The 24,821-nt window shown below is 41.1% G+C and overlaps 1 protein-coding gene and 1 pseudogene across 3 annotated transcripts in view; one reads left to right on the top strand and one right to left on the bottom strand.

Moving 5' to 3' along the window:
- NADK2 (NAD kinase 2, mitochondrial) overlaps positions 938-24,821 on the top strand; it is a 49,891-nt gene continuing 26,007 nt past the window's right edge. The window contains exons 1-4 of one of the 2 annotated variants that reach the window (XM_003359754.4): positions 938-1,344; positions 17,464-17,552; positions 18,425-18,513; positions 20,727-20,808. In XM_003359754.4, coding sequence (XP_003359802.2) covers positions 1,045-1,344; positions 17,464-17,552; positions 18,425-18,513; positions 20,727-20,808 — 560 coding nt within the window. In that variant the 5' untranslated portion in view covers positions 938-1,044. The remainder of the gene's footprint in view (positions 1,345-17,463; positions 17,553-18,424; positions 18,514-20,726; positions 20,809-24,821) is intronic. The other variant, XM_003133885.4, reaches the window with a different exon arrangement.
- LOC100515348 lies at positions 4,329-4,825 on the bottom strand (annotated as a pseudogene). Its single transcript, XR_001304737.2, has one exon. The product of XR_001304737.2 is annotated as a 40S ribosomal protein S24 pseudogene (transcript).

Here is a 24,821-nt window from a genome sequence, read left to right as displayed (position 1 = left end):
GCCTTCAAAAGGCTAACTACCGCCCACAAGATAAGGTCCAAATTATTAACATTCTTAACCCGTCACTCCTTTCCTATCTACTTTTCCAACCATATCTCCCCACCTAGAAATGCTCCACTTGGCCAGACTCCACTACCCATTATCCTCCAACTTTCTCCAAAGCTACACCCCTTTCTCCCTCCGGGGCAATAGTTTTTTGGTGTCAGCAGGTCCTGGGACCAGCGCAGTCCCACACTGGACCATGCTTAGATGAGACCAGTGCTCTGGTGTACTGCCCTCTGTCCCTCTGCAAGTCTTAACAATTTCTAAAGAGCCTCTACGTGTTCATTTTGCACTGGGCCCCCCAAATCGTGCAGCGGGTCCTGGTCCGTTCGGCCACTGGCCCAACGCCGGACATATCAGCCATCTAATACATGTTGGTTGAATGAACGAAAAAAGGGTCTAGTCATCTGTGCAATAACCAAGAACTGACCCAGAGCGAGAAGTTACGGCCGCACCTGCTTTCCCGCCAGTCGCTCAAAACCGCACGCACAGCCTCGGCACCGCCTCAAACCAGTTCCACTGTTCCTGGGGCAGCGCCAACATCAAATAGAACTTCAGCTTTTCCCGGGCTGCAGCCAATCCCCGCAGCTCCTCGGCTTCCGAAGCCACCTCGGGCTCTGATTGGCTGGCAGTGTTGGCCTGGGTGAGGGCGCAGACCGCGTTGGGGAGAAATGGGTGGAGCTGGAGGTCGCTCTCTCCTCCGCCCGGGCGGGGGGAAGCGGCCACTGCGCAGGCGTGGATGGAAAGGGATACCCAAACAAATACAACCCACCTCCCAGAGGCCTCCAGCTCTTCCCCGCCCACTTTTCCCTCGCGTGGGCGCTCCGGCCCCCCAATCGGCCGGTTTTCCCCGCCCCCGTCAACGTCTGGGCACGTCCCCCTCCGGGCGCGGGCAACGCACGGCCCTGCACTTAATCTCTGCCCGCCCGGCGCGGAAACAGAGGCCGGGGTGGCGCGGAGCGGTGGCAGGAGCCCGGGGCTGCAGCCGCTGCCGGGCCGACGATGACTTGTTACCGAGGTTTCCTGCTGGGCAGCTGTCGTCGCGTGGCGGGCGGCCGGGCAGCGGCACTGAGTGGGCCGGGCGCGGGAGGCCCCGCCGCGCGGCCGCGTCTCAGCAGTGACGGTGACGGCCGGCGGCACCTGGGGCACGGGCACCCGCGCGAGCTGGCGGGCTGCGGCAGCCGCCCCGACGGCGGCTTCCGCCCGTCCCGGGTGGTGGTGGTGGCCAAAACCACCCGGTACGAGTTCGAGCAGCAGCGATACCGTTACGCGGAGCTTTCGGAAGAGGACTTGAAGCAGCTGGTGGGTCCTGGTGGCCCCCGCCCTCGTGTCTCAACCCGGCCCCGGTTCGCTCCCTGGCTCGGCCGCGACTTTTGGGGGTGGGGGGTGACTGGGCCTCCTCGGCCGAGACATCTTGGGGCGATCCTTCTTCCCGGAATGTACTAGATGCCTTGCCTACCCAGCTCACTGCCCTCCACGCCCTCTGACTTCTCTCGTACCACCCCCACCCCCGCGTGTACCCCGCGTCTGTGTGTGTAGAAAGGGAGGGGGTCACTGAAGGTGTGAAGACCCTTAAGGCGGGGGCGTCTCGCGGAAGCCTTGGGTGGGGAAGAGGGGCTCCTGCAGTGGGAGAGGTTTGGGGATTTGTGCCTTCTCCACCCCCACCTCCTTTTTGGGAAGAACAACAACAGCCCCAAGCTAGGTGGGCCGGTGTGTGATGTCTGGACGCTCTGGGAACGGCTCCCCAGGCCGCCGGTGGAAAGGGGAACTCTGGGCGCTGCTGCGGGCAACAGAAAAGAGGGCCGCGATTCCGCGGACACACCCCCTTTTACAGGCAGGACTGCGAGGCCCAGGGCACTCGGAAGGTCGGTCTGGGGAAGCCTTTTCCGTGCTGGAACGTGGTGGTCCGAAGAGGTTCCAGTACTTTGTTTTAAAAGCTCACGTGTCTTTGGTGCTGGAAAAGCACGGGAGAAAATTTGACTTTGAATACACTTTATTAAGTAGAGAGGTCCAGACAAAAAGCAGGTAAACCTGGTAACTATGAAATGTAAAGTGCCTACGTCTGTAATGTATTCGTGCCTACACAATAGTCTAAATTTAGTATAGATATTTACTAATACCTTTGCAAAGTATGTAAATACACCTAACAACACCCTGAATGTTATCTTCACTGTTTGTTGGGAACTTCTGATTCTATGCCCCCAGCCCACTTTGGGGAAGGGAGAGTCACGCTGCTACGAACAGTATAGGTCCAGAAAAATCTCCGTTGGAAATCTAACCGTTGACACTGCACCAAAAGGCTTTGGCATTAACATCTCGTAGAATTCTGTGCAAGGGCAGAGTAGTGTGTTTTAAACTTCTGGTTCATAACCAGCAACTTTTGGTAATATTTTGTAGAGGTATCAAAATGAAATTGTAAAATCATCCTGTTTAACTACGGAATCTATTTTCAGCATTAACCTTCTTCATTGTTTAATGCCTTCATTGAAGAGGACTCTGTATCCATCAGATGGAAATAGGAGGTGCACATTTCTCTCCTTTTCCCTAAGTGTTTGAAGGTAGCAATTTCTAGAAAATATTTGCATTGTTTAAGGAGTAAGTCAGCAGACACTTTGAGCAGGAGGTTGTAGTAATGGAGTTTGTGTTAGGGAGTGGAATTGAGGATGAGTTAGAGAATAATAATTTTAGAAGCAAATGATTCTGACTTAGGGAAGAGGTGTGCCTCTTGAGTTGTACTCCTAATTTTGCAAGATCTGCTTTTTAGAAATTGTCAAATGCAGTACACCCATAGATACATTCTTCATACAATTTTATGAAAGCCTCCCACAACAGTATAAAGTAATATACTTGATTTGCATGTTCAAAGTGTGGGATTGGGGGACCAGGATCTTGGAGCCAGGCCCAGGTTCTGTGTGGTTAATTTCCTCTGCTTTTAACTTCCTGGGTGAAAATGATACTTTCTGTGTAGTACTGTCAGTTTTCAAAGTGATTTCACCTCGTTCATTATGTGAAATACTAGGTTTGGACTAGATAGCTCTGGTATTTTGAAACTCTGAGTAACTTTTTCAAGGCCTCAAGAATATGGATGGCATCTGAATTAGATTAACTCTTGGAGCTCTAAACTAGATTGTCACCAATCAAAACTTTTAAAATGTAAGGCAAATCAAGTTTTTAAAAATCGAATTACCTAGTACACCCACTCCACTTATCTAGAGAAATCTGTGACAAGTAAATATTTGCCTATTGCTCTGTATGCTGTTGGGAATAAGAAAACTTTTGAAGTAAAACTTCTGGACTGTATAACACAGTTTTGAAGTTGTTATTTCAGGTAAATTTTGTTGGATTCATTTCTGAATGATTTGAATTTAGTATTTATGTAAAGGCCAGTATTCAGAATGGAATAACATTAGGTGGAGCCCAGACCAGAGACCAGGAATGGACCAAATAATATTACACTATGTGAAGTTATTCTAAAATGGGATTCGGTAATAGGAATGGTAAGATGATTAATACTGTTTATTATATTACTGGAGAAAAAGATACCGAGGCATATGAATCACGTGAATTGGGTATAAACGAAAGTGCCAAGTACTTACTTAAGTCTTCTGGCACCATGGCTGCTCTGTCTGTAGTGGCCTGGTAACCTGAGGTTTTGTATCAGAGGGTTCTCTGTTGTTATGCTGGTGGTTTTGTGGCAAAATAGATCTCTATTAGGTTACTTGTTAAAATGCAAGTGGAGGAGTGCCTGTATAATTTCATACCCTGAAGCCTCATGGTTCTCTAACTTCATAGAAATTTAAACAATGAGAGGAAATACTTCGTAGTTGATAAAGCATGTACAGACTGGGTCAAAGTTTGACTTTCAGTTACTCTTTCATATTGGTTACATTGGTTTATTTTTAATTCTTACTTTTCCCTTCCACCTCACTGATGGATGACTCTTCTTGTGAATACAGGGCTCCTTTCTCTCTTTCTTTCTTTCTTTCTTTCTTTCTTTCTTTCTTTCTTTCTTTCCTTCCTTCCTTCCTTCCTTCCTTCCTTCCTTCCTTCCTTCTTTCTTTCTTTCTTTTTAGGGCCACACTTGCAGCATATGGAAGTTCCCCAGCTAGGGGTCAAATCAGAGCTGTAGCTGCCAGCTTGTGCCACAGCCACAGCAATGCTGGATCCTTAATACGCTGAGCCAGGCCAAAGATCAAACCCACATCTTCACAGAGAGGATTCTTAACCCACTGAGCCACAATGGGAACTCTGTTTTTTTTGTTTGTTTGTTTTTTTGTTTTTGACAAGTAAAAGTTCTTAGTTTATTAGGCCCCTCATGAAAATTTTGCACAATCACCATAGACACAGTCACTGCAGAATCTTTACTCCTTTTTGCCAGCACCCACATTGGCCTTTGCAGTTCCCCTGACTTTCTTCATCCTGTTCTTGCGTTCTTTTCTCTGTTTTCTCGGGGTCTTTTTCTTCTCATACAAGTCCTGCGTTGCAAGCCTGTGTTTGGGCTCATTTTTCTTTGCATAATCCAAGGAATCATAAATCATGCCAAAGCTGGTTGTCTTGCCACCATCAAAATGGGTTCTGAATCCAAAGACAAAGATGACATCTGGAGTAGTCTTGTACATTTTGGCTAGTTTTTCCCGAATTTCTGTCTTAGGTACTGTTGCCTTCCCAGGGTAAAGGACATTGATGACCGTTTGTTTCTGCTGAAGCAGTGGGTTGGTCATGAGTTTCCTGGTCCACATAGTTACTGTGTCGTTCATGAAGGTGGCTAGTCTGCAAGCAACCAGGGAGGAAAAGAGGCACAACGGGGACCCTGAACACAGGGTTTCTAGTCAATGACTTTACCTCTCTTGGTTCAAGACTTTGAAGCAGCTAAATTATTATTATAGTTTACTTGCAGCATAAGAGATGTAGCTGTTGGTGGATGTGGAACTTATATTAACAGAGTTGATATCACTTACAAACTAGACTTTTTAGATGAATCACAGCTGATTGGAAAGGATTTTGACATCATTAACATGCCTTATTAGCCACAGAGGTTTAATTTCCAAATATTTTAATATATACCAACTGAGAAATGAGCAGTTTCTGTTCTTCTCTCCCCCCACTCCCAAGTCTTCCAACCCCAGAAGCAAACTCCTTGAATGGTTTCCATTTTTAGTTGTTTTTTTTTTTTTTTTAATTCGTTCCCTAACGGGGTATAGAATTTTATTTAGTAGTCCAACTATTATTGGCTTAAATTGTTCCTAGTTATTGCCTTCTTAGCAGGTTTGGGAGATGCAGTGCCTTGAATTTTGTTCCTAAAAACAATGGCATATCTTAGATTGTGGTTCTTGGGCAGATGAAACTTTTGCCTCATGTGCAGTGAGTGTAGTATAAGCAGTATGAGTATCAAGGAGCATGATCTGGAGTACTGCCAGAGCCTTCTAACGGAACCTCGCTCCTTTCAAATCTTCCAGACACAGGAACCAGAGTGGTCTATCCAAAGTGAACATCTGGCCACTCTACTCCTCTGCTTAGAGCTCCTCAAAAGCTGCCTATAACCCACTGAGTCACTCAGGGAATTGGTAGAAGGCAGGTACCTGAACCTTACCTTCCACTCCCTCCCCACGTTCGGATTCACTTCCCAGACTGCCTCTCTGAACCATACCCTTAAGGTTGCTTAGTCCAAGGATTATCATTTTTACCAAGTCCTCCAGATTTGCAAGTGGTCCCAGATCACGCTCTGAGAAACACTATTGTAGGTAATCTTTATTATCCTTGGGGTGCTAAACAAAACCTTTCGTGTATTGGCTCCTCTCTATTCTTGAGCTTCATTTCTGATCAGTTCTTCACCTGAAATTCATTTTCCATTGATTTCAAACTGCTTTAATTTCCATTAGAGGTTGTGCTTATCTCATTAATTTTTTATGGATCAGGAGCACATTAAACTGGCTCAAAATTTAAAAGATACAGAAGGGTGTACAATGAAAAGTCTCTTATTTTCTGTCTCTGTTTTTGTTGATCAATTTCTTGTGTTTCCTTCCAGAAATAATCTATATATACAAATCAATACAGTGAAATATTCTTTTTCTTTGTCCCGTCCCTTTTTACGCAGTGATAACATTATTTTACCCAGGGATAACATATGATAGCATAAGCTATTCTGTGCTTTGTTTTTCTTATTATATATACAGTATTCCATTGTGTACAGATGCCTGAATTTATTAAAATACATCCTGTAATGAATAATATTTGTGTTAATGATTCTAGCTCTACGATAAATACCTAGAAGTGGAATTGCTGAGTCAGAACGCATGTGCACTTGAAATTTATTAGGTGTTGCCTATATGCTTCCCTTAGAGGTTGTCCCGGGTATACTTTCACTTGCAATATATGAAGGTACCTGTTTTTTCATAAGCAGTTTGTCATGTTTTGGGGTCTTTGCCAACCTGGTAGGTGAAAAACGGTATTTAGGGTAATTTGAGTTGCATCCATAAGTGTCTTTTGCAGCCCCTTTTGCTTTGATTGTTCCTTCAACCTCTAGTTAATTCCTATTCTTGCTGTGAATTCAAGCTCAGCCATTTCTCTCATAGGAAGCCATCCTTGGTGACCTGGCTGTGCCTCTCTGGCCACCAAAGTTGTATTAGGTATTCCTCACTGTATTTTCGTAATACTTCAAGCTTTCCACTTTATCTTATGGGTCTGTGGTTATCTTATTCTCTAGACTTGAGGTCAAGGACAGTATCTTACTCATCATCCTCTCCACGTTCCCATCCCTACTAAAAATGGTGGTGAAATGTTTCTGAATTTTAAATCATTTTTAGTTCTTTTCACCTTCCAGTGAAGGTCTTTTATTTCTGGCCGTCAATCTTCCAAAGGATCTTAGTAGCTGAGAACTTAAGGTGGAGCTTAACCCATGTGAGTCCCTGAAAGAGGTTTCATGGTTAAATATGTTTGAGAAGCATGAGCCTAAACAAAAGATGATTTTTATTTGACCACAATTTTTTTTTTTTGGCAGAAAATGGCTTATATTCTCTAGAACACAATTTGGAAAATAGAGGCATAAGGTATACTCCTGTAAATATTTGCAGTTAAATAGGAGATCCATAAAGATGTAAAAGCTTTGAATATCACAGTGTTCGAAATTCCATCACTAACAGAATCATTGACCAATATGCATTAGAATTCTGATTTTCAACCTTCGCAGTGTATCAGACTTACTGGAGGGAGCCTGTGGCCAGCTGTGAAATTGTAAATAACGTAGTTTTTTACTATGATCACTTTTTCTGTATTTTTAACTATATGACTTAAGCTGTGCTAAAGAAAAGTGTTTATTAATGCACATTAGTATCTTCTCAGCTAGTAAAGTATAAGTTGAGTTTCACTATTACTGACCATTATAATATGCAACAGAAATATGTGTTTCAAAGTATCAGCAAGTGTGCCAGTTATTTCATGCTTTAGGAAAATTCATTACACACACACACACACACACACACACACACACACGCTAATCTTTATAATAAACCACTAGATGTAGATTGTATAGGATATTAGACCAACCTCTGTAAAATCTTTGCTTTCAAGCAGAGTTCAGCCATTGTCTTTCTTCTCCATTGAAAGTTGGTAGAAGTAGACATGGTAAGGAACAGAACAGTTCTTGGGCTGTGGAACTTCATCATTATATAATGCTTTTATTGTCAAGCAAGAATAAAACATGTGGCTAATGTAGGATTGTTAGCATGTGGTAGTGGACAAGTCCTGAACTAAGAGCAGGAGAGCTGAATTTTTGATCCTGGTATCACTTTGTAAACCTGAGCAGATAACCTAACCTATCACTCTTTATCAGCCTCTTAGGCTTTGAAATAGGAATAATATCTACTTTTTTTCATAGATTCAGGAAGATCAAATTAAATAATTTGTAACTTACATAATTTAAAGCAGCATAATTAATTCTAACTTTACAGCCAGAATAATAATCATTATGTAATTGCTACTATTAAATTTATTAAATTATGTACCTAAAATGGCACTGATTTGGTCACTTCAAAATAGATTCCTTTACTAGATAGATTACTGAAGTAACTGAAGATTTGTTTGTGAATTTATCTCTGCTCATGCAGTATTTTTTTAAAGCGAAGTTCATAGGGGAAGTTATAATTTTTAAATATTTCACTTTTTATTAAAATTGTTTTTGTAAGTGGAGAAAAGAATGATAAAAGTTATGATCTGCTTTAGAAATGCTTGCTTACAGCATCACCGTGGCCATCATTTAGGAAGTTTGTTGATTGGCTTTAAAGTGTCAATTTAAAGTATTTATTCACCAGCCTAGTCATTGAGCACCTACTAAGTACTGGACATCCTGCTAAGTTCTAGGGAATTATGGTGAATAGATAGAGTTTCCAAATGCATGGAGAAAATAAGTTATATTATTACTGTTTATAAGTGGTCCATGAGAATACAGAAAAGAGAATAATTTGGGGATGGGTAGGGATGAGGAAGAAAAGACCTTTGAATTCTTTTTCAGTTTTTTTCTACCATATAGAAAAGTTTCAGAACATAACTAGACACTTGTGTATCCAACTACCTAGACTTAACAGATATTATTTTGTTATATTTGCTTCAGATTTTTTTTTTTTTTTTTTTTTTTGCTTTTTAGGGCTGCATCTACAGCATATGAAGGTTCTACTAGCCTGATGTTGCTATATGTATCTTTTGCATGCATATATTATGTATTTGTTAATATGACTCTTTTCATTAAAAATATAATGTCTCATGTATCTTTAAAAAGTCACATCACTAACATCATTCTTTAGAATATGCATCTGTTTTTTAGAAATTTGCTTTCCTAATTCACTATTGGTTTTGAAGTTTATGTTGATAGATTTTTTTTTTTTTTTAGGGCCGAACCCATGCCATATGGAGGTTCCCAGGCTAGGGCTCTAATCTGAATTGTAGCCGCCAGCCTACACCACGGCCACATCAACACCAGATCCGAGCCGAATCTGCGACCTACACCACAGCTCACGGCAACGCCGTATCCTTAACCCACTGAATGAGGCCAGGGATCGAACTCACAACCTCATGGTTCCTAGTCGGATTCGTTTCCACTGCGCCTCGACGGGAACTCCTATGTTAATATACGTTAATTCATTTTGACTGCTATATAGTATCCTGTTGTTTGGATAATTAGGATGTTTCCAGTTTTGCTTCTATTTTTAAAAAAATGCTGCAATTAAAAGTACAAATAATTTTCCCATAAGTGTTGAATGATTCCCTGTGTTCTCCTCAGCACTTGATAGATGTTAACATTTTTACCAGTGTGATGGGAGTGAAATTGTATCTTTTAATTTTAGGATTTAACTATTGAAGAATAAGGAAGAATTTATATGTGAAGGAGAGAGGACAGTACTAGCAAGACAGTAGGAAAAGTTCATCTTTTTGGCAATAAAAAGAACCCAAATGTAGATGACTAATCCATAGTCGGAAAAAAATTTGTATCATGATACATTCCTATTTGGAATCATGAGTCAGTTTACTCTTGTTATATGTAGTATAGTTTATTTTCTCTTTAATAATAATGCTGGATATGATCACTTGATTGATATGGTAACCATTCTAAGGGCAATTTGAAAATCATTGCTCAAGAGTATTATTGAGGCTAAACAGGTAGGTTGGGGCTTACGATGTTGTTAAATGATGTGGTTTTATCTCCTACTGCTTTTCACTCTTAGCAACAGAACACAATGCTTGCTTATCCCTTCTCTCTCTTCACAAGAGTGGAGTGATGGGTCAGTTTTTCTGATACTTCACTATTCTGAAAGCAAACTTGTGATGGAGGTTAGATGGGGGAATGGGAAATAATTTTTTTTCTTTTTTGGCCATCTCTGCAGCATGTGGAAATTCCTAGGCCGTGGATCCAATCAGAGCCGTAGCTACCTTTTCTTTTCTTTTCTTTCTTTCTTTTTTTTCTTTTCTTTCTTTCTTTTTTTTTTTGTCTTTTTGCCATTTTCTTGGGCTGCTCTTGCGGCATATGGAGGTTCCCAGGCTAGGAGCTGTAGCCACCAGCCTACACCAGAGCCACAGCAACGCAGGATCCGAGCCGCGTCTGCAACCTACACCACAGCTCACGGCAACGCCGGATCGTTAACCCACTGAGCAAGGGCAGGGACCGAACCTGCAACCTCATGGTTCCTAGTCGCATTCGTTAATCACTGCGCCACGACGGGAACTCCCGTAGCTACGTTTTAAACCACTGCACTGGGCTGGAGGTCAAACTGGCACTGCTGCAGACACAAGCTGGATCATTAGCCTACTGTGCCATCAAGAGAATTCTGGAAAATACTTTTTAGAGAAATTAGAAATTTCAGGAGTTGCCATTGTAACTCAGGAGGTTAAGAACCTGACATAGCAGGTTCGATCCCTGGCCTTGCTCAGTGGGTTAAGGATCTGATGTTGCTGAAAGCTGTAGTGTAGGGCACAGATGCAGCTTGGATCTGGTGTTGCTGTGGCTGTGGTGTTGCTGTGGCTGTGATGTGGGCCACAGCTGCAGTTCCAATTTGATCTTTGGCCCGGGGAACTTCCATATGCCATAGCTGTGGCTGTAAAAAAAGAGAAAGAAAAAAATTCCCGAGGTAGGCTATTGTGTGAGACCAGAGAAGACCTGATGTTGTCCAGAACTCAAGCAGTGGCTGCATGAGTGTAAAGGGCAGATTGGAGAAATAGTTCACAGGTATAATTATTGGATTTTACTGCGACTGACTGTGGAGATTGAGTATGAGGGGGGAGAATTAAGGGTGACACCTGGGGCTTTATTCTGTTGACCAGGTAAATGGAAGTATTATTAACATATGTATTGTTTTCAGAAGAGCAAATCAGAAGAAGGGATATATTGTCAGGTTTAGATGGTTTGAGGGAGAGGTACTTTATCTACTTGTGGGTGGAGATAAAGGAAGGTGTTTGAAAATTCGAGCCTGTAGCTCAAGATACATACAGGCTTGAGCTAACAGTATAATTTCATAGGTACTGGTGTATACTTGGTAGATCAAGTCCCTAAAGTGGGGAGATAACAAAAATGAAGTGGGAGCGGATAAGAAAGCCAAAGATGAAAACTTGATCAATTCTAACATATAAGGGTGTAAGTAAACAGAATTAAGGGGAATCCAGAAGTAGGAAGAGAACGTGCTTGAGAGGAATGATAAATGGAATATAATGATAAATGGAATGTAAATGGTCCAAGATAATTATCAAATGGAGCTGAAGAAATACTTAGGGGTCTCTGAATCTGACCTGATCATGCTAGGTAAATAGTTTACTCTCTAGCTGTCAGGTGCCACTAATTCTTTGTGTGTTTTTTTTTTTTTTTTTTTTTTTAGGGCCACACTTGTGGCACATGGCAGTTCCCAAGCTAGGGGTCTAATCAGATCTACAGCTGCCGGCCTAGGCCACAGCCACAGCCACATGGGATCCAAACCATGTCTGTGACCTACACCACAGCTCACAGCAAGCTGGATCCTTAACCCACTGAGTGGGGGTCAGGGATCAAACCCTGCGTCCTCATCGATACTAGTTGGATTTGTTTCTGCTGCACCACAATGGAAACTCCCAAGGTGCCACTAATTCTTTTAAGGCAATTTTTTTTTTTTTGTCTTTATCTAGGGCCATACCCACGGCATATGGAGATTCCCAGTCTAGGGGTCCAGTCGGAGCTGTAGCTGTCGGCCTATACCAGAGCCATAGCAACTTGGGATCTGAGCCGTGTCTGCAACTTACTCCAGAGCTCACAGTAACATCGGATCCTTAACCCACTGAGCGAGGCCAGGGATCAAACCCACAACCTCATGGTTCCTAGTCAGATTTGTTAACCACTGAGCCACGACAGGAACTGAGCCACAACTGGAACTCCAAGGCAATTGTGAATAATAGTTCTTAGTGTACCATTTAGTTAAGATTATTCTTCTCTAAGAGTGCTTCAATTACATGCCTAGTGAGTTTACATGTCAAACTGTTACAGTCTTGCAAGTTTGTCCACCTCTTATGTGTTAAATTACTTTTTTCTTTTTTGTTCTCCCCATGGGCACATGGAAGTTCCCAGGCCAGGGATTTAATCTGAGCCACAGCTGCGACCTACGCCAGGCTGCAGCAGTGCCTGATCCTTAACCCACTACACCAGGCTGGGAATCGAACCCGTGCTGCCAAAGAGACAAGCCTGATCATTTAACCCCCTGCCCCACAGAAGGAACTCCTTATGTGTTAAATTTTTAAAGACCTATTTAAAGACCCTTACTGAGCTTTCATGGAAATTACAGGGAGTACAAAAATAGTAAAGTTCTGCTGATTAGTAAAACAAGTTTAAAAATTTTTCAGTTGTGGTCAAGTAAAAATGTCTGTGATACTTTAATAAAATTGGGCCATTTAGAAAATAGTTGTAACTATCACATCTGACCTTAAAGTGTGGTTCATTTCTGTCCATTTATGCTGTATTTTGTTTTAATCTCAGAGCTGTCTGTAGAAGTGATGTTGTCTTTTGGAGATTTTATGGGAGAAATTCTGTTGCTTATACTTAAATGTGCATACTTGTAATCTTTTAGATTGTGTTTTCCGAATATCCTGGTGAATAATTTTAAGAAAAAATTTAAATGTAGATAAGAAATAAGTTTTTGGGGAAAGAAGGAAGAAAATAGTAGACTTTGTTACTAATACCTCAGGGGTAGCATTGCAGAATTGAAAATGTGTTCTAGGCAATTCCCTGGTGGCTCAGTGGGTTAAGGATCCTGTTGTCAGTGCTGTGGCTCGGGTCACTGATGTGATGTGGGTTCGATTCCTGGTCTGGGAACTTCTGTGTGCTGTAGGTGTGGCCAAAAAAAAAAAAAAAAGAGAGAGAAATGTATTCTAAATTTCAGTAATTTATCTAATCTCATAACTGTAAGAGAGTTTACAAATAATTCATGTGTTCTTATTTTTGTCTGATTAAAGTATGTTCTTAAATCTCTGAAGTCATGTTATTTTCAAAGGAGGTAGCTAGAAATTCCTACTGGCCTTTGAATTTAAAAAAAAAGAACCCCCCTTGAATAGTGACTTAAGACTTTCTGATGATGCTATTTATTAGTGATTTTTAAAAATGTTTTATCTCTTACCTGCCTAGTTAGCCAGTCCATGGTAATGAAGCTTATAGCCCAACCAGCTAGATCATTTATGAAATAATTAATATGATAACTTTTTTATTCTCTAAATATATGGAGCATGAGTTATTAGAGAATTAGTTTATGAAAAGAAATTTGAATGGTAACAAGAATTTATGAAATGACATTTTTTTGCTCTAATATTAAGTATTCTAATGCTGAATGAACTTTAGTGTTGCTAGCAAAACTTACTAAAATTGTGGAAAACTTAAAGTTTTCTGTTTTCCACAGTTATTTCCCCTGCAAATTCAAACCTCCTTTACCATCTCAACTCAAAGTTTCCTACAACTCAACTGATTAGTAATCTTAATTTTCTGGAGTTTTCTGAGAGCCGAGAAAGTAAGCACCAGGGCTCCCAAACTACCAGATTGGAATTAGTAGTACCCATGTGTAGGATTTATGTCCTTTATTCCAGGGTACATGTTCTGTATTGTCCGAACCCAAAACTGGAACATTAGATAAAAATCTGAACAAAGAATTGAAATCTGAAGGCCAGAAGCAGTAAATTTGATGAAATTATTTTAGTAGACTCTTTTAAGTTTCTGACTCTCAAGTTCAGTCACATTTTTATGCCCTCCCAAGTTTACTGTTGAACATTGTATTTTACATCTTTTTGTGTATCTCTTACCCACCTACTGTAGATATAGATAATTTTAATATTTTTGTCTTTTAACCTTTCTTACTAGCTTTGCCTGTGGTTGTTTTACTGCCTTTATATTTTCCTTTATCAGTGAGCTTTTTCCTTTGGGAATTTTCCTATTTCTAATCAAGACCTACCCTTAGAGAAGTCCCTTTAATATTTCTTGTAAACTTGTTTTAGCGGTGCCAGACTCTTAGCTTTTTCTTGTTTGGGAAACTTTCGAGCTTTCCATCAAATCTGAATGAAAGCTTATCAGATAGAGTACTTTTTGGTTGTAGGTTTTCACTTTCATCACTTTAAATATGTCATGCCACTTCCTTCTCACCTGTAGAGTTTCTGTTAGAAAGTCAGCCGATAGCTGTAAGGAAGTTCCCTTGTATGTAACTTGTTCCTTTTTCCCTTGCTAATTTTGATATTCTCTCTTCATATTTAAGTTTCACCATTTTAATTGTGATGTGTATGATCCTCTTTGGGTTAATCCCGTTTGGGACTTTGTGCCTCCTGGACCAGGAGGTCTGTTTCCTTTCCCAGGTCATGGAAGTTTTTAGCTGTTATGGCTTCAAATATGTTCTCAGCGCCTTTCTCTCTCTCTCTTCTCCTTCTTGGACCCTCATAATGTGAATGTTAACATGCTTGATGTTGTCCTAGAGGTCTCTTGAACTGTTCTCATTTCTTTTTATTCTTTTTTCCTTTTCTCTTTTGCTTCAGTGATTTCTATTACTCGTCCATTGATCTGTTTCCCTGTATCATCTAATATAGTATTGATTCCTTCTAGTGTATTTTTCATTTCAGTTATTATATATATATTTTTGTCTTTTTAGGGCGACACCCACGGCATGTGGAAGTTCCCAGGCTAGGGGTCAAATTGGAGCTAAAGCTGCCAACTTACACCATAGCTACAACAGTGCCAGTTCTGTGCCATGTCTGCTGCCTACACTGCAGCTCACAGAAGTGACAGATCCTTAACCCACTGAGCAAGGCCGGGGATTGAACCCACATCTTCATGGTACTAGACAGATTTGTTACTGCTGAGCCACAATGGGAACTCCAGTTATTGTATTCTTCATTTCTGGTTTTTCTTACTATTTTCTAACTCTTTGCTAAAAACTTCTAACTTCTGCTCTGTTCATCCAGTCTTCTCCATAGTTCTTTGAACATCTTTACTGTCATGACCTTGAACTCTTTGTCAGGCAGATTGCCTATCTCTACTTCACTTAATTCTTCTTTTGGGGTTAATTTTTGTTCATTTGTTTGGACCTTATTCCTCTGTCACTTTTATTTGCCTAATTTGCTATTTTTATTTCTGTATGTTTGGTAGTTTGATTGTTTTCCAGCTTTGGGGAACAGCCTTTTGTAGGATCCTATGTGTCCCAGCAGCACACTTTCCTCTGGGTACCCTCTATGTAGGCCTCATAGGTCCTTCTGTTGTGATGGGCTGGCTACAGTGGGTGGTCTGGTAGGTGTGGCTGGTCCTGTACCTGGTTGGTTGGCATTGGCTGCTGGATGCTGCTCAGTGGGGTTGGGTCACAAGACAGCTGGCTGTGGGGCCCTGAGATTTCTTGAACTAGTGCTGGCCTACTAGTAGACGAGGCTGGGTTCTGGAGTGGGTGGTTATAGAGCTGGGGGTGCCAGGTCTAATGATAAGCTAGTGAGCAGGGCTGGTTCTTGACATGACTGGCTGCAAGGTCAGGGGTGTCTTGAAGCTGGTGTCAGCCCACTGGTGGGTGTGATCAGAACCTGGGGCAGCTGGTTGAGGGGTCCCAGGTGTCCCCAAGCTGGTATTGGCAGGCTGTGAGGATGTCGTGTCTTGGGGCTTGTGTCTGCCTACTGGTGGGCAGGGCCAGGGCCAAGGGGATCTCCAGGCTGGTGCCTGCTCTTTGGTGGCTGAGGCTGGGTCCTGGGGTCTCTGGTTACAGAGGCTTGGGGGCCCCAAAGTTGGTATTTCAACCCAACAGTGGGTAGGGCCAGGGCCCAGGTGTTCCTGGGGCTGATACTCACTGGTGTGTGAAGCTGGTGCCCAGGCTATTGTGAGCCCACTAGTAGTTGAGCCAGGTCCTGGAGTCTCTGACTGCAGTACTCTGAGAGTCACAGTGGTTAGTGTGAGTGTGCTGGTGTGTGGGCCTGGGTTCTGGGCTCTCTGGTGGACAGAGCTGGGTCCTGAGGCATCTGAGGGCTCAGGGGCTCTTAAGGCAGCAGGCCTACAGGTCTGAGTCCTGGAGCTGATAAGCTAGAGGGAGGATTCCAGAGTGATGCTTGCTAGATCAGCAGATGGGTCTGACCCAGACTTCTTTCCAATTATTGCCTCTACCCTGGGTCCCAGAGCACGTGAGATTTTGTGTGTGCCCTTTAGGCGTAGAGTCTCTATTTCTCATAATGTTCTGGCTTTTCTGAAAGTAAGCCTTGCTAGCCTTCAAAGCCAAATCTTGGGACTCATCTTCCAGTGCAGATCCACTGTGTGGGGCTTAGACTCCTCGCTCCTTGGGAAGAACCTCTGCAATTGTAATTTTTCCCCACCTAGGGGCGTGGGAATTGACTGTGTTGTCTCTGTGCCTCTTACCCATCTCATTGTGGTTCCTTCTTATATCTGTAGCTGTAGAAGATCTTTTCTGCTAGTCTTCTGGATTTTCTCTTCACTTTCTCTGTAAATAGTTGTAATTTTGGTGTGCCATAAAAAAGAACATACTTTTAATTTTGGCATTACACTCTAGTGGACATATTTTCTATTTTGATTAAATGGATGTTTCTAAACTTCTCTTTCAAGATTTTACTTTATAGATTGTTTAAAAGACATATGCTTTAAAAGAATATTAATGATAAGATAGTGACATTATAAAATGTCATTCCAAATGAGTGGTAAAGACAGTTCTTGAAAGTTTATGTCTTTATGTCTAAAAGTTATCCGTTCTCAGGGAGCTAACAAGCCCTTTGTTTGGATTGTATAGAGTAAATTCCAAATGAAGTTCATGAATCTGAACACAAGAGAACTGCAAATCCAAGTGGAACAAAGGTCACCTAACTGCCTTCTAAAATGCTAGTTCATATTTGGTCTTTAGTAGCCACATGCTGTATGTTAAAAATCCGTTTAAAAAATCAGAGTTCCTGTCATGGCACATCGGGAACGAATTCAATTAGGAACCACAAGGTTGAGGGTTCAATCCCTGGCCTTGCTCAGTGGGTTAAGGATCTGGCATTGCCATGAGGTGTGGTGTAGGTTGCCGACATGGCTCAGATTCTGTGTTGCTGTGGCTGTGATGTAGGCCGGCAGCTGCAGCTCTGATTGGACCCCTAGCCTGGGAGCTTCTGTATGCTGTGGGTGCAGCCCAACCTAAAAAGCAAACAAACAAACAAAAATCTATTTAAAAAATAAAGGACTCAAGCTCAAAACGTATTATTTTTGAGATCCTGTTGACTATATAATTGGAAAACTTCACGCTGTATTTGGTACTAACACCAAATTATAAGTTTCTAGAACCAGACTTTCTAGTTAAGTTTACACTTGTAGGTTTCACAGGTTATCATTAAAATGTGCCTTAAATTCTGTTTTATATAGGGCTTTCAAAAGAAATATAATATGGAATATATATCATGTAATAAGACAAAATTTATTTTATTTTAATTTAGCTTGCTTTGAAAGGCTCTAGCTACAGCGGACTGCTTGAGCGACATCACATTCACACCAAAAATGTGGAACATATTGTAGATAGTTTACGGTAAGTCTGTGGGATTGGGACTTGGGTAGACTTTGGTATTCAGGAGTCTCAATTTTTATTTTTACCAGCAGCTAATACTTAGATTTTTTTAAGTAAAGTTTGCTATTATAAAATCATACTTAGAAAATTATATTGTTGCTAATGGACCTGATATCATAGTGTTTGTAAGGAAATTTTTGTTGTAGTCTGAAAAGTTCGTAGATTTTCAGTTATTACGTGGTCTACCTGAGAATTACCCTTTCTGCCGAGAGTTAATTTTGTTCACAGGGTTCAACTGTATGTATAATGTTTTACTTCGTATATAGAATAGTAGATTATACAGGTGTTCATTATAATATTCTTTGAATATCTAAAAGTTCTAATTGTAGAAACTTCACCTAATTCAGGACTAAATGAGTCAATGAATAAGTTTATGTGTATGCAAGAGAATCAGTGTGAAGACAAAATTAGAAAGTATTTTAATCAGTGTTTCAGTGTCTGGCACTCAATAAATATTGGTTGGTTTTAAAATAATGGCTGTTCAGTTTTACAGTTTAAAAATATTGTCATTTAAGGTGTTTGTCTTCTGGGCCATTTTGTATTAATGAATTTTAGCTTCAGAAAGAGTAGAGAAAATGAAGTTCTAATCAAGCACTATTGCTATTTATCAGGGGCTTTAAAAGGTATTTTGGGGGAGATAATTAGTTTATTCAGGTGCTTCCTGACTTAGAGTTAAATTGGTTGTTGTAGTAAATGAAAATGAAGGTGACCTTACAAAGCTAAATATAAATTTGTTTATAAAACAAATTTTTTGTTTGCTTTTTTATTTTAAATCTGTCATAATAAACTGCCTCTCAAAAATATTCTTCTTTATGTTACTGTTTTTATCTTAGAAATGAGGGAATTGAGGTTCGTCTTGTAAAAAGGAGAGAATATGATGAAGAGACTGTGCGATGGGCAGATGCTGTCATAGCTGCAGGAGGTAATAGTTTTGCAGAGGTCAAGGTGTTGGAATATGGAAATGCTCTTAATTTTTTTTGTGAAATTTTATTTATTTATTTTGTCTTTTTAGGGCCACACATGCGGCATATGGAAGTTCCCAGCCTAGGGTTCTAATTGGAGCTGTAGTCGCCAGCCTACGCCACAGCCACAGCAATGCCAGATCCTCAACCCACTGAGCAAGGCCAGGGATCAAACCTGCAACCTCATGGTTCCTAGTTGGATTTGTTTCTGCTGTGCCACGATAGGAACTCTGGAAATGCTCTTTAGTACTGGTATTTTCTGTGGCCTAGCTATAATGAAGGCTTTGGAGTCATCATTAGATAGATTTTTGGATCTTTAAGATCAGGTTTAAAAGATATGCTTTATATATAGGAGCTCCTGTCGTGGCTCAGTGGTTAACGAATCCAACTAGGAACCATGAGGTTGCAGGTTCGATCCCTGGCCTTGCTCAGTGGGTTAAAGATCCAGCATTGCCGTGAGCTGTGGTGTAGGTTGCAGACGAGGCTCGGATCCTGCGTTGGAGTGGCTCTGGCGTAGGCTTGTGGCTGCAGCTCTGATTCGACCTCTAGCCTGGGAATCTACATATGCTGCGAGAGCGGCCCAAGAAAAATGGCAAAAAGACAAAAAAAAAAAAAAAAAAATAGTATGTTTTATATGACATTTCACTTTTTTAGTGAATGATGTTACTAAGAGGTTCTGAATATATATTTATGTATGTGTATGTATTATTTTCTTTCTTTCTTTCTTTTCTTTTTTTTTTTTTTTGTCTTTTTAGGGCTGCACCCATGGCATATGGAGGTTTCCAGGATAGGGGTCCAATTGGAGCTGTAGCTACTGGCCTACGTCAGAGCCACAGCAATGCCAGATCTGAGCCAAGTCTGCAACCTACACCACAACACACGGCAACGCTGGATCCTTAACCCACTGCGTGAGGCCAGGGATCAAACCCGAATCCTCGTGTATGCTAGCTGGGTTTGTTAACCACTGCAACACAACAGGAACTCCTATGTGTATCTATTTAAAGTGTGCATTTAACTTCAAATATGATTCAAAAGATTATTTATAATTGTATCTTGGTTTACTTATGCCAGTCTTAAAAAAAAAGTTGTTTTTATTAAGAGTTTAATGAGATTAGATGAATTCCATCCCTCTGTGGCCCCAATATAGTTACATTTATTTTCTTCCTGAGCTTTATTATTATGTTAGTGACCATTCTTTCTAAACATTTACATTGATAGCATTTTTTTAGAGAGAAAAATCCAAAGTTGAACACTTTATTGGATATATTTTCATTAAAATAATTTATAAATTTGGGCTGATGTTCGGAGAGAAGAGGATTGGCTAACAGACATCCTAGGAATTAGACTGTATATAGCACAGTCTTCTGGGATAGACCATGATGGAAAATAATACATAAAAAAAGAACGTGTGTGTGTATACATAGATATATGCGTGTGTATATGCATATATATATGTGTGTGTGTGTGTATATATATATATATATATATATATATATAGCATTTGGCTGTACTGCACAGCAGATATTGGTAGAACATTGTAAACCAACTATACTTTAATAAAATTTTAAAAATCTTTAAGAAGTTTGCATCATGGCGCAGTGGAAATGAATCCGACTAGGAACCATGAGGTTGCGGGTTTGATCCCTGGCCTTGCTCAGTGGGTTGAGGATCAGGTGTTGCTGTGAGCTGTGGTGTAGGTCACAGACACGGCTTGGATCCTGCGTTGCAGTGGCTCTGGTGTAGGCTGGCTGCTAAATCTCCGATTCAACCCCTAGCCTGGGAACCTCCATATGCCACAAATGTGGCTTCCCCCCACCCCCCAAAAAAAAGAAAAAAATTTTTTTTTAAAGTGACAGGATTAGAGCAGTGCTTCCTAACTGGGTGGTTCTACCTGCATCTAATAAGTAGAGGCCAGGGATACTGCTCACCATCCTACAAGGCTCAGGACAGCCCTCCACAACAGGGAATTATCTGGCCTAACGTGACAATCATGCCACTGTTGAAAAATTGTGAATGAGAATAGAGAGATATTACAAGGGGGTAGTGGGTGGAAAGGAAATAGTATGGCAGCCAACAGGATGGGGTAGGGGTATGATTGTTAAAAGAACTGGTGTTCAAAATGTGGTTATAAAGTAGTTTTAAAACAAGTCTAGTTGTGTCTTATGTCCTTTAGGTGATGGGACAATGCTTTTGGCAGCAAGTAAAGTCTTGGACAGACTTAAACCAGTTATTGGAGTAAACACTGACCCAGAACGGTAAGGAAAAACTTTTTTTTTTGGCATGTTATACATACAAACATTTATGCTTTGCTTTGTATAGTATCTATTTATGATAAATCTTAAACTTTGGAAGGTCTTTATTCTGTTGCTACGGGAAGTTTACTCTGGTCCATGCTGTGTAAGTGGAAACATCACTGTCCTGTACGTAATAGAATGTTAGAACCATGTTCCAAAATCATTCCAGTGGTAAAATTTAGTGTAGATATTTTCAAGGACACAGCTCTTTTTTGGCTCAAGCATGAGAAGAATATATGCTGGCATTGGTGGTAGATTATGATATATGATGGACAAGTCCTCACATTTGATTTGGGTAGTTTGAGAGTAGGATCCATTGCAGAATAGACCCAAGCCCTTGACCCAGGTGAGTAGTGGCGACCTTTGGTGTTGCTGAAGATGGATGAGTTAGTAATGTTCCATCTTCTGCCCTTCCTTATGGCTCTTATCCACACTCCTGATTATACCTTCACTGATTTCCTGAGTGAATTCATTGACTTAATAACTAGACCAGAGCCTATTACCATTTTCTCCTTTCCTCAGTTTCACCAACCTTTATCCTCATTCTGTTCCAGCCACCCACAGCAGTGATCACACCTGGACTTTGTGATCATCTAGAATTTACCCACCTCTCAAATCACCCAAATCATATAGCCTCCTGCCTTAACAGCATTCTTATTCCCTCAATCCTATTAAATTTGCCCTTTGACTTTCACTTTTTAAACAAATTTCTTTTTTTTTTTTTTTGGTCTTTTTGCCTTTTATAGGGTTGCTCCTGTGGCGTATGGAGGTTCTCAGGCTAGGGGTCGAATCGGAGCCATAGCTGCCGGCCTACACCACAGCCACAGCAACAAGGGATCCGAGCCTCGTCTGCAACCTTCACCACAGCTCACAGCAACGCTGGGTCCTCAACCCACTGAGCAAGGCCAGGGATCGAACCCGCAACCTCATGGTTCCTAGTCGGATTCGTCAACCACTGCGCCACAACAGGAACTCCTAAACAAATGTCTTTAATATTGTGTACCATTATCTTCCTGTTTAATCGTAGATGAGTCCTTTTTCTATTCCTATATCAGCACTCCTGAGGCCATCTGCGGAAAAAAAAAAAATCATAGAAATTTGAGCTTAGTGACCCATTTTGGGCTTTAGTTGCTCAAATTTACTTCTGATTTGTAGTTTTTAGCTCTTAGAACTGGACCCTCAAAGGTGGTCATAAATCGTGGCCCAGGTCGTCTCCCCTCCCCACTGCTACTTGAAGAATGGCTGTTCAACTCCATGTGCTCCTTGCTTTCCCCCCTGTCCTTCCTTCACCACCTCCTTCTCCATCTCATGGAGGACATGGAAGGCAGTAGATTAGAACTTCGACTTTTCTCTCCCTTACAAAAATTTTTGTTCTTTTTTCCTCTCTCCCTTTGCTCATGATTCCTTTTAGCCTAAAACTTGTTCAAGACTCCCATCTTTCAAGAAAATTTAATGTTTTTTCACCCTGTATCTCATTTCTCGACTGTTAGCTCTTTCCTTCCCTTTACCCCCACTTTCTTAAAGCAGTTATTTACTAAACCTTTACAGTCACTTCTGGATTTGCCCCTAACCACTTCATTGACCTTGCTTTTGCCTTACGTAACAGTGATATTCTGGTTACTGACATTTTAGAAGTCCTTGTCTTACTTGATTTCTGGGAAATTTTTGGTACTAACTGCTCTCTTGTTGCAGCTGTACTTTTCTGGCATTTAATGACATCTCTTTCTTCCCATTTTGTTGACTATTTCTTTGTCTTCATGTCTCTCTTTTGAAGGATCCTATTTTTTTGGCCACTACTTAAATACTGGTGTTTTCAAGTATTACCTTTAGGGCCATCCTTTTTCTCCTTCACCCTCTGGACAGCCTAGAGAATACCTGATCATGCCTGTCACTTTAATAACTTTGATCCTGGTGACTCCAAAATCTTTATATCCAACACTAATTTGTTTCCATTCTTACCTTATTTATAGTCTTTTTTCCCCACTGCAGCCACAATGATTTTTTAAAAATAAAACTTGATTTAACATGATATGACTTCTCTGCTCAAGGTCTTACTGTGGCTCCCATCTAACTCAGGATAAAATCTAACTCTACTATGACTGAGGTGACCAACTCATTCTTATCCTGGTTTGCTTGGGACTTTCGCAGTTTTAGCACCAAAAAATCCTATGTCCTGGGACAGTTGTTAGTGGCAGGTAGGCTGGGACAGTTGGTCACCTTTGACATTAGAGACTCTATATTATCTGATCCGACTATTCTGTGTCCTTATACCCTGTTATTTTCCCTTTCTTCATGCCGTTCTAGCCATACAGGCCCCTACTTGAATGAAACAGTCTTTCTGTTTCGTAGACAGGTTCATTTGTGCCATATATTAGATTCTACGTATAAGTGATATCATATGGTATTTGTCTTTCTCTTTCTGACTTATTTTACTTATTATGAGGATCTCTAGTTGCATCCATATTGCTACAAATACCATTATTTTATTCTTTTTTCCCCTTTTTTTAAAAAATTGAAGTATATTTACATTTCTTTTTTTTTTAGTAGAACACATTTTTTTACCTAGAAAAGAATTCATGTAACAAAATACTAACATAAAAGATAGAAATTATCCGTAGTCATTGTACATTTCATTCTTTTTATGGCTGAGTATTGATAACAAATTTTTAATTGCCTTTAGTGTTGGTGCATGTCTATTTTAGAACTTTGTAATGGCATATTTTTATGTCATCAAAGTAAGAGATTCTTTAGTGATCACATTTTATACAATTTGTTGAAATATATTTTCCTTTAAAAGCTGGCTTAGGAGTTCCCTTGGTGGCGCAGTGGGTAACGAATCCGACTAGGAACCATGAGGTTGCGGGTTTGATCCCTGGCTTTGCTCAGTGGGTTAAGGATCCAGCGTTGCCATGAGCTGTGGTGTAGGTCGCAGACGTGGCTCGGATCCTGCATTGCTGTGGCTCTGGCGTAGGCCGGCAGCTATAGCTCCAATTCGATCCCTAGCCTGAGAACCTCCATATGCCGTGGGAGCAGTCCTAGAAAAGGCAAAAAGACAAACAAACAAAAAAAAAACTGGCTTAACACTCACTGGCTTGTGGGGGTTTTGAAACTGGTAAGCAGAAGGTATTTCTCTAATTTCTACCTAGGATAACATGTCCTTGAAATCCTTTGGTTTCTCTATATTTTAGGTTAACTGACTTCTTTTCCTTTCTTTTTTTTAGGGCCGCACCCACAGCATATGGAAATTCCCGGGTTTGGGGGTCGAATTGGAGCTGCAGCTGCCAGCCACAGCCACAGTAACATCAGATCCAAGCCACATCTTTGACCTACATGGCAATGCTGGATCCTTAACCCACTGAGCGAGGCCAGGGATTGAACCCTCATCCTAATGGATACTAGTGAGGTTCGTAACTTGCTGAACCACAACGGGAACTCCCTCACTTCTTCTTTTTTTTTTGTCTCTTTCTAGGGCCTCACCCACCACACATGGAGGTTCTCAGGCTAGGGGTCTAATCAGAGCTGTAGCCGCTGGCCTACAACACAGCCATAGCAACTCCAGATCCGAGCCACATCTGTGATCTACACCACATCTCATGACAATGCCAGATCCTTAACCCACTGAGCAAGGCCAGGGATTGAATCCGAAATCTCATGGTTCCTAGTCAGATTCTTTAATCACTGAGCCACGACAGGAACTCCATGACTTCTTTTCTTAAGCATTGAGATGTTTCACACTTTCTAAATAAGCCCGGAAGTTAATGTTCAACTTAAGTTTCTTCTCTGTAGTAGTTATCAAATGCAACATAACAACTCATCCCCAAACTTAGAGGCTTAAAACAGTAATGATCATTTATTATCTGTCATGGTTTCTGTGTGTCAGGAATTCAGGAGGAGCTTGGCTGGCTGATTATGACCTGGGATCTCTTATGAGGTTATAGTCAGATATCAGCTGGGGCTGCAGGTATCTGAAGGTT

The sequence above is a fragment of the Sus scrofa genome, chromosome 16 (genome assembly GCF_000003025.6).
Source record: "Sus scrofa isolate TJ Tabasco breed Duroc chromosome 16, Sscrofa11.1, whole genome shotgun sequence".
Taxonomy (NCBI): Eukaryota; Metazoa; Chordata; class Mammalia; order Artiodactyla; family Suidae; genus Sus; species Sus scrofa.
The sequence above is the reverse complement of the archived record's forward strand: the minus strand, read 5'-3'. Positions and strand labels throughout refer to the sequence as shown.